The sequence below is a fragment of the Notolepis coatsorum genome (genome assembly GCF_963971535.1).
Source record: "Notolepis coatsorum genome assembly, chromosome: 3".
In the NCBI taxonomy this organism is placed as follows: domain Eukaryota; kingdom Metazoa; phylum Chordata; class Actinopteri; order Aulopiformes; family Paralepididae; genus Notolepis; species Notolepis coatsorum.
In genome coordinates, this window is record NC_140167.1 from 102,648,887 (window position 1) to 102,662,573 (window position 13,687).

The following is a 13,687-nucleotide window of genomic DNA, read 5'->3' on the forward strand; positions in this document are numbered from 1 at the left end:
GCTCTCTCTCTCTCTCTCTCTCTCTTCTCTCTCTCTCTCTCTCTCTCTCTCTCTCTTTCTGTTACAGTTGTGAGAATGGCCTGCAGCACGCTGTACCCCACTACGTCACCACGTACGCCCCAATGCTGCTGGTCCTCCTGGTCAACCCTGTGCTGTTCATTAATACCACATCTGCAGGTCAGTTCCCTCTGTACACATTTATTTGTCCTCGAGGAGGAAATCATTTTCCACAGTAGGTGCGTACATAACCAGGGCTGTACACTGCGACGAGATGATCGCGAATTGCCCCTTTAATTGGCCGTTGCGATTGGTAAATATTATCTGGGGGGCGGGCTTGCGAGTAGTGCTTTCAAGCCTTGCATTCGCATTTCACTCCTAAATTATCCAGGGGGCGTGTGATGACGCGATGACGTCACTCACGCGAGCTGAGCAGTGAGCACTCGGCAGGTATGATCAGCGGGAACAATCGACTGAGCACTCACTCTGATAGACTGGCTGACTGTCTGATTCATTTAGCTATGAAGAAAAGTAAAGTTAGTATTGCTTCATATTGGGGGGCGCTAGTGAGCGGTGAATGGAGTAGTCGCATTTTTCTGAGCTCCCTCCTCAACTTCTAATTTTGTATAAAAAACACACGTTTATCTAACAGTTTGCTTGAAAAAGTATCAACAGACTAAATATAACACTACCGCCGTGGAAAGTTGAGATTATATGGAATTTACCGATGGGAAGGGGCCAAACAAACAAAAAAAAGGCAACCGCAGCTGGCAAACGACAAACAATGGCCACTACGAGACGGGCAGCAGCAGCCCAAACATCTGACGACACTGCCAGCGCTGCTATTCTGGCTGCAATTGAAAGCCAGGGTAAGAGTCTGAAGAAAGCGATGGACGAGACCCGAGTCTCTATCACATCCCGTTTGGACAAGTTTGAAGCCACTTTGGCATCCCAGCAGTCCGAGCAGAACAGCGCGAAGCAGCTAGTGACGGGGATAGAAGTGACGGTGAACGACCACGACGCGCGTCTGAAACTCCTGGAAGAATCCCAAAAATCCTTACGGAAGGAAAACACAGAACTCCGGGCTAAGCTCAACGACTTAGAGGGCCGGTCCCGCCGGCTGAACCTCAAATTCGTGGGAATCAAAGAGGGCGAGGAGAAGGGAAGGCCTACTGACTTTGTGACCGAGTTGGTCTCGCAACTACTTGGCAGTGAAAACTTCACCAAGCCAATTAAAGTGGACAGAGCCCATCGTATCCTGCTAGCCAAGCCCGCTGAGGGGGAGAAACCACGCACCATTATCGCCAAGATGCACCACGACAAAGACAAGGACCGGGTCCTGCGTCTCAGCCGCGAGCACGGCCATCTTTACTACAAAGGGTCCAGAGTGTATATTTTTCCTGATTATACAGCGGACGTGATGACCCAGCGCAGAGCCTTCAGTGATGTGATGAAGACCCTCCGAGAGGCAAATGTGAAATACAGCCTACGCTTCCCAGCCAAGTTGCGCGTCGAGCACAACTCTACTGTCACAATGTTTGGCACCCCGGAGGAGGCTGTGCGCTTTTCCAAGACTCTCTCAACTGATGGACCTGGTCCCATGCTGGCGGTCTCAAGCTGACTGTATATAAACTGATTTGTTGACTATTCAACATAAGACACGTGTGAACACTTTATTATTTTTCATCCACTGAGTTGTGGAGGGACAGCTGTCTAGGTATTGGTAACTATAACGTTAACCGGTGCAATGCGATGCCTATTCTTTTGCCCAGCTGTCTTCGTGAGTATATGGGGATTTTGCCGTTCAGTTTTGGTAAGCGGCGGTGGGGGGGTGGGGGGGTTTATTGTGTTGCCAGTCCTTATTGTTATATTTTTGTATCTGAAGTCTCTTTCAAGAAGGTGGATAATCAATGGATTAAAATGTACTTCATATACCATGCTGTTTGTATTAAGATTGTTATCACTTGGTCGTGATGACGCAAGGGGTTAATATATCGGGGGGTGAGAAGCCTATTACGATGGTGTCATGGAACACTAAAGGATTGGGTAGTGCAGTTAAAAGGGGAAAAGTATTTGCTCATTTGAAAACATTGTCTGCAGATATTATATTTTTACAAGAGACTCATATAGCTCCAACGGAACAGAGGCGCCTGAGGAAGCACTGGGTGTCACAAGTGTACCAATCTACTTTTTCTTCCAAAGCAAGAGGGGTTGCTATTTTATTTAGTAAATCTGTCCCATTTCAAATGACCACGGTAGTCTCCGACCCCGGAGGCAGATATGTCATGGTGTCTGGTAGCATTAATTCACTACCAATAACATGCCTGAATATTTATGGTCCTAACATTGACGACCCAAGCTTTTTTCGTAAAATATTTGACATACTCCCTGATCTGAATACCACCAACTTGATTTTAGGTGGAGATTTTAATTGCTATCTAGATCCCTATCTTGATCGTACGTCCACTCGTCCGCCTCCGACCATTAATTCCGTTGGAGTACTAAACAATTTAATGCGTTCTATGAACATAGTTGACATATGGAGATTGCAGCACCCTACAGACAGGGATTATTCTTTCTTTTCCCACGTCCACAAATCGTATACAAGAATAGATTATTTTCTTGTCGATGCTAAATTTATATCTAGTGTGCTGCAAACTAAATATCATAGCATCCTTATTTCAGATCATGCGCCAATCACTATGTTGGTAAAGCTGGCACTGCCACAGACGCGATACAGTTGGCGCTTCAACCCCTCTTTGCTCTCGGAGAAAGCATTTCGGGATCAAATGAGATCTCGACTCATTGAGTTTATGGAGACTAATGATACCGGTGATGTCTCCGACGCTACACTATGGGAGTCTCTTAAGGTGGTATTGAGAGGGCACATTATATCTTATGAAGCCTTTGGAAAGAGAGAAAGACGTAAGCGCCTGGCTGAGATTGAGGCACGGCTCCCCTCGCTGGAGCAGGTTTACAGACTATCACAATCCCAAATGGACTTAAATAACATTTTCAAATTGAAGTATGAATACAATTCTATTCTGGGCAAGCAGGTTAGTACCCTCCTCCTTAAACTCAGACAGAAGCACTTTGAACTAAGTGATAAACCAGACAGACTGTTGGCTAGGCAGCTGAGGGGTGTACAGGCCAGCCAGGCAATTCATAATATCAAATCTATATCGGGCAGCTTGCTGACTAACCCTAAAGACATAAATGACCGTTTTAAAGAATTTTATACTGGCCTTTATACCTCTAGATGCCATGCCCCAGACTCTGAGGTTGAGAGCTTCCTGGACAATATTGATATGCCAGTGCTTAGTGATAAGGCAAGGGATGAGCTAGATGCTGATTTCAGCCTGCAGGAAATAACAAGTGCAATAAAATCTTTCCCTAGCGGGAAGGCCGCTGGCCCGGATGGGTATGGGGTGGAGTTTTATAAAGCTTACAGTGACATTTTGGCCCCTCTACTTCTTAGAATGATTCAACATTCTATCACTAATAATGTCTTCCCTGACTCCCTTTACGAAGCAAATGTGTGCCTTTTACTCAAGAAAGGTAGGGATGGGACTGATCCAGCAGGGTTCCGGCCTATAAGTTTGTTAAATTTTGACCAAAAGACAGTTGCCAAGGTGTTGGCCACTAGGTTGGCTCAGCATGTCGGATCTCTCGTCCACTCCGACCAAACGGGATTCATTCCTGGCAGGCTTGCTTTTTCTAATATTCGGAAATTACTAAACATATTGTACTCTAACCAAAGAAAGGACACTAAGCCGGCGATCATATCACTTGACGCTGAAATGGCATTCGACCAGATCGAATGGAAATATATGTTCAGTGTCCTCCAGCGCTTTGGTTTTGGTGACAGGTTTCGTTCTCTTATTGGAATGTTGTATGCTCATCCCAGAGCTTCCATTCTTACCAATTCTGATAGATCTGACTCCTTCGCACGCCATCGTGGCACCCGACAAGGATGTTGTATTAGTCCCTTACTGTTCAATTTAGCCCTCGAACCCCTGGCTATCAGTATCAGGAGTCATCCCAACATCACAGGAATAAAGTTGGGAAAGTATGAGAGCCGTATTTTGCTATATGCGGATGATGTGGTCCTGTATCTTGCTGATCCTGCCTCCTCCGCCCCATGCCTCCTAGATTTAATCAGGCAGTTTGGTACTTTCTCTGGTTACTCCATTAACTGGGAGAAAAGTGTGTTCATGCCCATCTCAGGGAGCCTAGACTCTTCCTTTACTGACAGCTTACCCTTTAAAATAGAATATGACCACTTCACCTATCTGGGAGTAGTTATACCAAAGGATCCCAAACTCCTATTTAAACTGAACTTTGGTGAAATGGTCTCAAAATTGAAGAAAAATATGGAGAGGTGGAGAATTTTGCCAGTGTCTTTGGTGGGGCGTGTGAATGTCATAAAAATGGTGGTTCTCCCCAGGTTCCTTTACCTTTTTCAGAGCGTGCCTATTTTTTTGACTGCCTCTTTCTTTAAACAGATAGACACTATACTTCTGCCATTTGTCTGGGGCTATAAAGCACATCGTATTTCAAAAGCACACTTGCAGAAGCCAAAGCATATGGGGGGGCTGGCCCTGCCGGTATTCCAGCACTACTACTGGGCTGCTAATGCAAGGGCCATGACCTTCTGGCAAGATTACTTCATAGGTGATGCTACAGTAGCCATGGACGCCCCCAGGTGGCTAGACATGGAGGCGCATGTGAACCTAAAAAGCTCTCTTCCTGCAATGTTATTTTCTAAGTGTGATACGATTAATAAGATGGCTCTCAACAATTTTATCCTTCGGAACTCACTGAGAATATTGAGTCAAATCAAAAAGGTTTTCAAAGTACCTTCAACCTCGGCATATGCTCCAATATGTGATGTTCCCCCTGGTCAATCTGATATTGTTTTTTCATTATGGAAGGGAAAGGGACTGGCCACTATTAAAGATCTATATGTTGATCGTCACTTTGCCTCATTTAACGAACTTAAGTCTAAGTTTAATCTTACAAGCTCACACTTCTTTCGTTACCTGCAGGTTAGAAATTATGTCCGCAGTAATATCCCAGATTTTGAGACATGTCCTGCTGATTACCAGTTTTATAATCTCATGAGCCGATCACCAGTTTCAAAACACCTGATCTCTGATTTTGTTTCATATTTCTCTGTCCAATCTATGGCTTCCTCCGACCACATTAAAGATGTATGGTCCACAGAGCTTAGTATGGAAATCTCTGATGAGATGTGGGAGGAGGGACTTAGCAGGATACATAAATGTTCTATTAATGCCAGAGTCCAACTTATACAGTTTAAGGTCATTCACAGACTACATTACTCTAAAACCAAACTGCATAGAATCTATCCCTCTGTATCGCCTATCTGTGATCGTTGCATGTCCGCAGAGGGTAATCTTTCACATATGTTTTGGTTTTGTCCCAAGCTATTTAAGTACTGGGTAGACATTTTTGACTGGTATACCAAGGCGTACAAAAGAGAGATTGCCCCAGACTGCCTTCTAGCTTTACTCGGCTGTTCAGCTAACACTGCAGAATTACCTTACAATGAGCAGGAGGCCCTGATGTTTGGTATGGCTGTGGCCAAAAGAATTATCCTGAAGGAATGGAAAGACACGTCGTCTCCAAATTTTAAAAGATGGCTCACTGAGATGGTCTCCTCTCTGCAGCTGGAAAGCATTCGTCACAGTAGGTCTGAGACCTTGAACAAATTTGAAATGATATGGGGTCCCTTTTTGGAATGCTTAGCTAGAACATAAGTGCTTCTCAATGTCCTCCTGTGTATTTTCTGTACTATGTATTGGTGTTGTCAGGATAGTGGAATTTCGAGCTTCGATGCGATACCTTTTTCGATACCACAGGGAAAAAGGTTCAATCTTAAAGGGGAACTCCACTATTTTGGGAAATTAGCTTATTTAACATCTTCCCTGGAGTTAGACAAGAAGATACATACCTTTTTTGTCTCTGTGTGTGCATTTTAGCTTTGGGAATAGACGCTCCGTTAGCATAGCTTAGCTTCATCACTGGAAGTGAGGCAGGACAGTAGCCTTACAGTGCCTTACAGTGTATTGCAAGGTCTGACATTGACCAAATTTGATATGCATGACCTTGGTGGGCTCTAGGTCAACTCCTGAAAAGGGGGTCAATGTCAGACCTTGCAATCAAAAGTTAGGGGGCGCACTGAAATTATGGCAAGGGTTATTAGCCCCCTAACTTTTGATTGCAAAGTCTGACATTGACCCCCTTTGCAGGAGTTGACCTAGAGCCCACCAAGGTCATGCATATCAAGTTTGGTCAATGTCAGACCTTGCAATACACTGTAAGGCACTGTAAGGCTACTGTCCTGCCTCACTTCCAGTGATGAAGCTAAGCTATGCTAACGGAGCGTCTATTCCCAAAGCTAAAATGCACGCACAGAGACAAAAAAGGTATGTATCTTCTTGTCTAACTCCAGGGAAGATGTTAAATAAGCAAATTTCCCAAAATAGTGGAGTTATCCTTTAAATTAAATTTTTTTTTGATAGGTTTTGCTTCTGTTGCTGGTTGGTTCTCCTCAGCTTCTCTCTGGTATTGTAGGAGAGGATAGATATGGCACTTTTGAAACCCTTTGTTTATCTTTAGATCATACATTTGGAAATAACTGTTTATCTCACTTCAATCGTTTTTTGTTGCAGAGCATGGTGTTTTCTCAGGCAGACAGATGTAAACACTGGTCTGTGTTGCATGTGCCTGACGGGCTGAACTGTTTGTATTGCAGTCATGTTCCGACTTAACTGAATGCACATGTGTGTGTGTGGACTGCTGTACTATTGCGGGTATTGAAGTGAACAATGCAACTTCCTTTTTTTTTTTAATCTTTTTTTTTTTTTTTGATCCACTTTTTCTCCCATTTTTCTATATTTTCTCCCATCCCAATTTCGTATCATCCAATTCAACCCTCCCCTGTCACGAACGCTGTTTCTTGCCTCCCACAAGCCGGCTGCAATGTGGACTAAGTCATACATAGCACAAGTCCCCTCCGGTACTTGAGGTAACAGCAGTCGCATCTTTTCACCTGCGCAGCTCGATCTATCAGTGTCGAGGAGTAACGCGTGGGAGGCTCACGCTGCCCCCGACACTTCCTGATTCTACTGCGCAGGCGCACCAACCGACTTGTAGGAGTCGCTTGTTCACAACGTTCGATCCCCACCCTTCAGTTTTTCCCTCCCCGTAATACGGCCAATGTGTATTACTGCGGACGACCAGCCAAACTGAAAAACAATGTGGAGAGCTGGATTCGAACACGCGAATCCTAGCGTCTCCACACTGGTGGCGAGTGCCTTAGACCACTACACCACCTAGCCGCCCTTTTTTAATCTTTTTTTATAAATGATTAGGTGTCGATATTTTGGGAAATGAGTATTGAAACAGTTTTGGGTATTCAGAATCGATATGTCGATTTTTCGATATTTTCGACAACACTACTATGTATGTGTGTATATATATATGTATATATGTATGTGTATATATGTCAGAGAATCAGCCCCTTGCGTCCTTAGTGTATAGCATATGACATGGTGTATGTTTGTTCATTGATGTGACAGTGTCTGGCAAGTGGCAACATACTGTTTGTGTTCTTTTTATTTATTTTTTATTTTCTTTGTGTTTGTGATTTGTCTTGATGTGTGTTTGTGAAACTATAAAAGCTGAAAATAAAATATTAGTTTCAAGTTCAAGTTCAAGTTTCTTTAATAGTTGTCATACAGAAGTACAGAATACTTTCATACAAAATGCTTCTTACTGTTACGCTCCAGAGACTGTGCTAGACAAGATAGTATCAAATAACATAGTATAGCATGTAATTTAGAAGAAGAAAATGAGGTCACAGTGTTCGGTATAGACATATGTACAATGTTCTGAGTTACCATATAATATACAATACTATGCAGTGTACTAATGTACAGTACTATCTAGTGCAAAGCAGAAATGGGATGAGGTACAATTTAGGTACAATTTAAAGTAAGGTGTACGAGTTGTAGTGCAATCCTTCATCAATAAATATAAAGTGTGGGGAGTGGGTGCTACAGTGTGTTTGTTTAAAGTGGGTGTGTGCTATAAAGTGTGTGGAGTGGGTGCTACAGTGTGTTTGTTTAAAGTGAGTGTGTGCGTGTGGATGTGTGTGCTATGTGCGTTTGGTGGTTGTTGTTGTGTAGTGTTCATTCATTGTTCGTTTAGCAGCCTGATGGCCTGGGGATAGAAGCTTCTTCTGAGTCTTTCTGTGCTCGCCTTGAGACTCCGGTATCGCTTGCCTGACCGCAGCAGTTCAAAGAGGCAGTTGTTCGGGTGACTGGAGTCTTTAATGATTCTCTTAGCCTTGCCCTTGCAACGCTTGTTGTAAATGTTCTGGAGGGTGGGGAGCCCCCCTCCAATTGTGCGTTCGGCTGAATGTGTCACTCTTTGTAGTCTGCTTCGGTCTTGTGCAGTGCTATTCCCAAACCAGGAGGTGATGTTGCCGGTCAAGATGCTCTCTATTGTACATGAGTAGAAGTTCTTAAGGATCTTCTGACTGACTTGGAACTTCCTTAGGCGCCTGAGGAAGTAGAGGCGTTGTCGTGCCTTCTTCACAACACTGTCAATGTGTGTGGTCCATGTCAAGTCCTCGGATATGTAGGCTCCGAGGTACTTAAAGCTGTTGACTCTCTCATTATAAAGTATTGCTTCATATTTTCGACGCGTTCGACCTCCTATAGTGAGCCGAACTGAACTGAACTGAACACACAGAGAGAGCTGCGGCGTCTGCTGCTCCTCCTCCTCCTCCCTCCCGCACCCGTGGCTGTTGTAAACACTAGTCTCTAGTGGGACACTGGGACCTCGGTGAGCCTGCCAGCCGGCTAGCTACTGATATCAACAAATGCTCCAGCAAGTCTAGTAGTGCATGATAGCTCGCGTTAGCTCACTGTTCAAAACGAAACATCCCATTAAACTAAATAGCTACAGATAGCTCCTGATATCAATGTCTTATAACACTGAGTCGATGCGTATTCGAGCTGAGGGCACGCTGAATATAGTCAATAGGCCCAGCTGCAGCGCCGGAGAATCCTGGCCGTAGCTGGAGGCTACAGTATAGGGTCCAGCTGCAGCTCCGGAGAATCCTGGCCATAGCTGGAGGCTACTCGAGTACACACAGACAGTGGAGCTGGTTGCATATAGCGAGCATTTTGCCTTGTTGCGTGGTGGCGATGTCTCGCAGATAATACAACTACAAGTATGATTATATAATATATATATTTTATTTAAAAAAAAAATTATATAAAATAAATTTTTTCTTTTTTTTTTTTAAATCAAAAACAATCAATATAAATAATGGTAAAATTGTTATTAAAAAATGTGCCCCTAAAAAAATGTTTTGCCCCTAAATTTGTCATTTAGGGGCAAGTGTGCCCCTAGTGAAAAAGCTTAGCGTACAGCCCTGATAACACAAACAGGTAATTTTACAGAATTATACAAAATACAGGATTTAGAGGAACACTTAACACATTAATTGCCAATGACGAGTATACTCGTTATAGCCCGCCAATTGAATTCTGCCAACAACGAGTATACTCGTTATTATGATCGTTATTTCTTTTATTCGCTATTTCCATTCATAATTCATCCTGCTGTGCCGTGGACATCTGTGGCACTCTGTCTGAGACCGCAGCGGTCCGATACCGCCGCCTAACGCCTTGCGGCTGCTATTGCACTCCATTTGAAACTATATGGCTTGGTGTCTGCAGGGCCGAGCTGCGGCGTGGGGGTGGGGTCTAAACACTTGGGCAGGGCAAGCGGTTCTAACGGATGCACCTACGAGCCCCCATAAAACGGAAATGTATGGATGAAAAGATTATCTGTTTCTTGCATGTTGACCGGAAGAAACTCACTGACAATCGACGTTGTTATTAGATCCATAGCTATAATATTTAATATAGTTTTAGCACTACAAACGCCGGCATCTACCCCCATTTCATTACAGCGCTGGCACAAACGGCCGTACGCCCACAGCGACCTCTGGCGTCCAATGTGTTAATATCAGGGGTCACACAGCAGAGACAATGCCAAAGAGTTTGCTGCTAAATTAGTTATCTTTAAGAGTTTTTTTCTTATTGGTGGCTGTAAGCATATGGGAAAACGGTACGGTACAGGAGGAGAAGAAGATGGGGTTTAGTTTACAGATGGCTATAAGTCTCGGTTGACAATGGTCCTTATTCTCGAACGGACATACGTAAAAGTTACCAAGGAATTCCTTCGCAACTCGATTTGCGTACTTATTCGGCATTCTCGAACGGCTTCGTATTGTAAATTCGTTGTAGGATTTACTGTTTGTAGGATTTACTGTATGTAGGATTTACGAACTCGAAAAGGCAGTCGTAAGTCGGACAGACCGTTTTTTCAACAGCTTTCTCTGGGACAAGTCATTGGGGATTGCCGATACAACAGACATCCGTGGAATTAAATAATTATAATGATAATAAATACGACAATATTTGTATCATTAACTATTACGTTTTGCATTTATAGTCCTGACTCAATGAGGCATCATGAGCATTACACACACTGCAAACTAAATAAATAAGAACTAAACTGATCACGGTGAATATAGCTACTGTATAGTGGCATATACTGTATTAATATGCCATATACTGTCTTCTCTGATATTATTTATTATTGGTTTGATAAACACACACACACACACACACACACACACACACACACACATGCATACTGTATATGTACTAAATGAATTGTTCCAGCAAAGTCTATTATTCTAATTACTTATTTTATTAGGTATTATAGTATTATATCCTACTGTAGAACATGACATATTAGCATGACATCATTTTAGTAAGATACAAGATACAAGATACAAGAGATACAAGATACAAGAGTTTTATTTGTCACGGCATACAGGTATTAGGGATGGGCACCTTTCACATTTGAACCGATACCGGTACCGGTACCTGTGAATCGATACCGGTACCCAACGGTACCTTTTTTCGGTACTTTAGTCTCAAGAAATTTAATTTACCTACCTCAGTCGTAAAAAAAATATCCAAACTAACTACAATTTCGACAGTTTTCGGCTTGCCATTGCTCCGACTGCTTTGTTGTTGAATCAAGTCAAATCCTAGGTAAGCATATATTGTGCGTGTGACGTTGACATGAAAAGAAAAAAGTTTAAAAAAAAAGTTAAAAAAAAAATTAATATTTTTTTTTTATTATTATTATTTTTTTATTTTTTTTTCGGTTTCTCACTTGATTCGATACTCGGTAGTACCGACGTGTTTCGGTTCGGTACCTCAAAAGTACCGAATTCGGTACCCATCCCTAACAGGTATACAGTGAAATGCGGGGGGTCTCGCCCGCAACGATGTGCATAATACAAGTAATAATAATAAGAGTCCAACCAATAGAGCGACATAGTGCAATAAACAAGTAAACAAAGTAGGCATATCGGTATCTGTACATGAGCTATTTACAGAGCATGGTAGGACATGCTAGGTCCTGTGGCAGTGCAGTACACTGTTAGCTACGGATGAGGCATTGGGTCTTTATGTACACTGCTATACAATGCTATATTATACGATATCAAGCTATACTATTCTTAAAGTGATCTTTCCTTCTGTAAAGTGTCCATAGTGTGAGCGTGTGCAGCATGAGTGTGTGTGTGCTCATGTTAAAGTGGCTGCTAATGTCAATACTGAACGACTGCGCAATTGGCTCTTGACAAGCTGGAACGTGTGTGTGTGTGTGCTCGCGCGCTGAGGCTGCCTCACTAAACCATTTCTCCACGTTTTGCACACACCTCATTCGCATTATAAGGAGCTGGCGGGGCGTGTCTGTATGCAAATTCAGGTGAACGAGAACGCGCATTGCAATTTAAGAATGAGTGACATATTTCATTCATGGGAACTCAGCTGCGGAGATTTTGGCCACTTACGGAGACCGTTTCACACATTCAAGAATCTGGAGGAGGATTTTTGTAAATTTGTTGGTACGAATTTTTTACCAAGATATTTACAAAGGTACTACTTACGAACACGTTCGAATTAGGACCAATGTTTGTAAACATCTATGGTATGCTGAATAGAATAGAAAGCTTTAGTGTCATTGTACATACAGTAATACAATGAAATTAGGAATAACACAACTCAACAAACACGGACAAAAAATATAAAAACACAAAGCACCGAGTCGGAGAGCCCTGAGCCGCTGCTCCACTGCGCGACACCATCTTGGATTTCCCTTTATCAAAAGCTGAGGTTATTGTCGACTCCAGTGTAATGTCAACGGATGTGAAAGCCTCCACCACCTCTACCATTTCTCCTTTGATAGTGAGACTGGGGCGATGGACTGGTGTTTTGGGGCTTATGGGCAGTTCTTTGACATCTTTAAGATGTTAAGGTAGAGAAAGTTATTGTCGCATCATGTGCTAAACTGATATCATGTTTTCCCCATACCACCCAGCCCTAATTTTATCCTTCTATATAGTTATCTCTGCTGTGAAACAGGAGGCTGTTTGGAAGGCAAAGATAATAAGAAAATATATCCCGTAAACATGCGATTTAAAGAGGTCTTTCATAATATAATTTCAACATATTTTAGCACATCTTAAGTACAACCTTTAACACACTGAGTACAAATTAAGTGGTTTTAATATACAACAATGTATGTATTATTTCAGAATACATAGAAAGTATACCAAAGTATAATTTCTATTATTATTATTATTATTTGGGTTAGTCAATAATTTCTTTACAACTCTAAAACGTTGGATGGACAGAAAGGAGTCCCAGTTTATAGTAAAGACAGAATAATTTTTATGTTTATTTATATTTTTTTATATATATTTTATATTTTATATTTATAAGTTTTCTATTTGACTGAATTCTAAAATGATTCAACCTCGGATCTGATGTGGACACAAATAATCCCCAAACCCACCTTTTCTTCTCCATATAGTGACTTCTTTACTAAAAGGGCGACAAGGAATCTACACGGAAAATGAGAGGCGCCTGGCCACTGAGATAAAAATACGCTTCTTCAAAATCATGTTGGTGTTCTTTATATGGTAGGTTACTTTACAGTATCTCTGTTGACGAGGATTACCTGGAAATTACATTTTCCTTGTGGAATCTCTCCTGAATGTTGTGTGTTGCATCTTGTTTATAACCAAATTGCACAAAAAATATTAGCTGGATCATGTTATGTAGGCTACTATATGAAAAGATTACATGACATATTAAGCAATTTGTAGTTCCTATCATCAAAATATAACAAGGTAGCAACTAATTAAACAAACTGAATTGCGTAGTTTATGAGAAGATCACTTGACATCTTAAGCTATTTGCAGTTCATATCATCAAAATATAATGGGTTTGTTACTAACTCATTGTATTTGTCTACATGAACCAATTAGTTTAATTAGTATGAAACAATGTTACTGGTAAACGTAACTCGAGCCAGCCTTATCAAAAGTCTTTAGCCTGTCAATTGAGAATTCAAAGTTATAAAGCAGTTTTGGATATCAGAGATTGATATCAGCTGCCCTTGTAGGCTGAAAATAATGAATTTCACAGAGATAGTTATCAGCTGGACAATAGATAAACAAACATGCATACTGAATCAGCTTCTCCTCCCCACATGTAGC

At 42.0% G+C, this 13,687-nt stretch overlaps 1 protein-coding gene across 1 annotated transcript in view; it reads left to right on the plus strand.

Annotated features, from left to right (window-relative positions):
- gpr143 (G protein-coupled receptor 143) overlaps positions 1 to 13,687 on the plus strand; it is a gene marked incomplete at both ends in the record, with an annotated part of 64,241 nt that overhangs the window by 34,781 nt on the left and 15,773 nt on the right. Inside the window, 2 exons of the mRNA XM_084309456.1 lie at positions 68 to 177; positions 13,000 to 13,108. Of these exons, the coding sequence (XP_084165582.1) occupies positions 68 to 177; positions 13,000 to 13,108 (219 nt within the window). The remainder of the gene's footprint in view (positions 1 to 67; positions 178 to 12,999; positions 13,109 to 13,687) is intronic.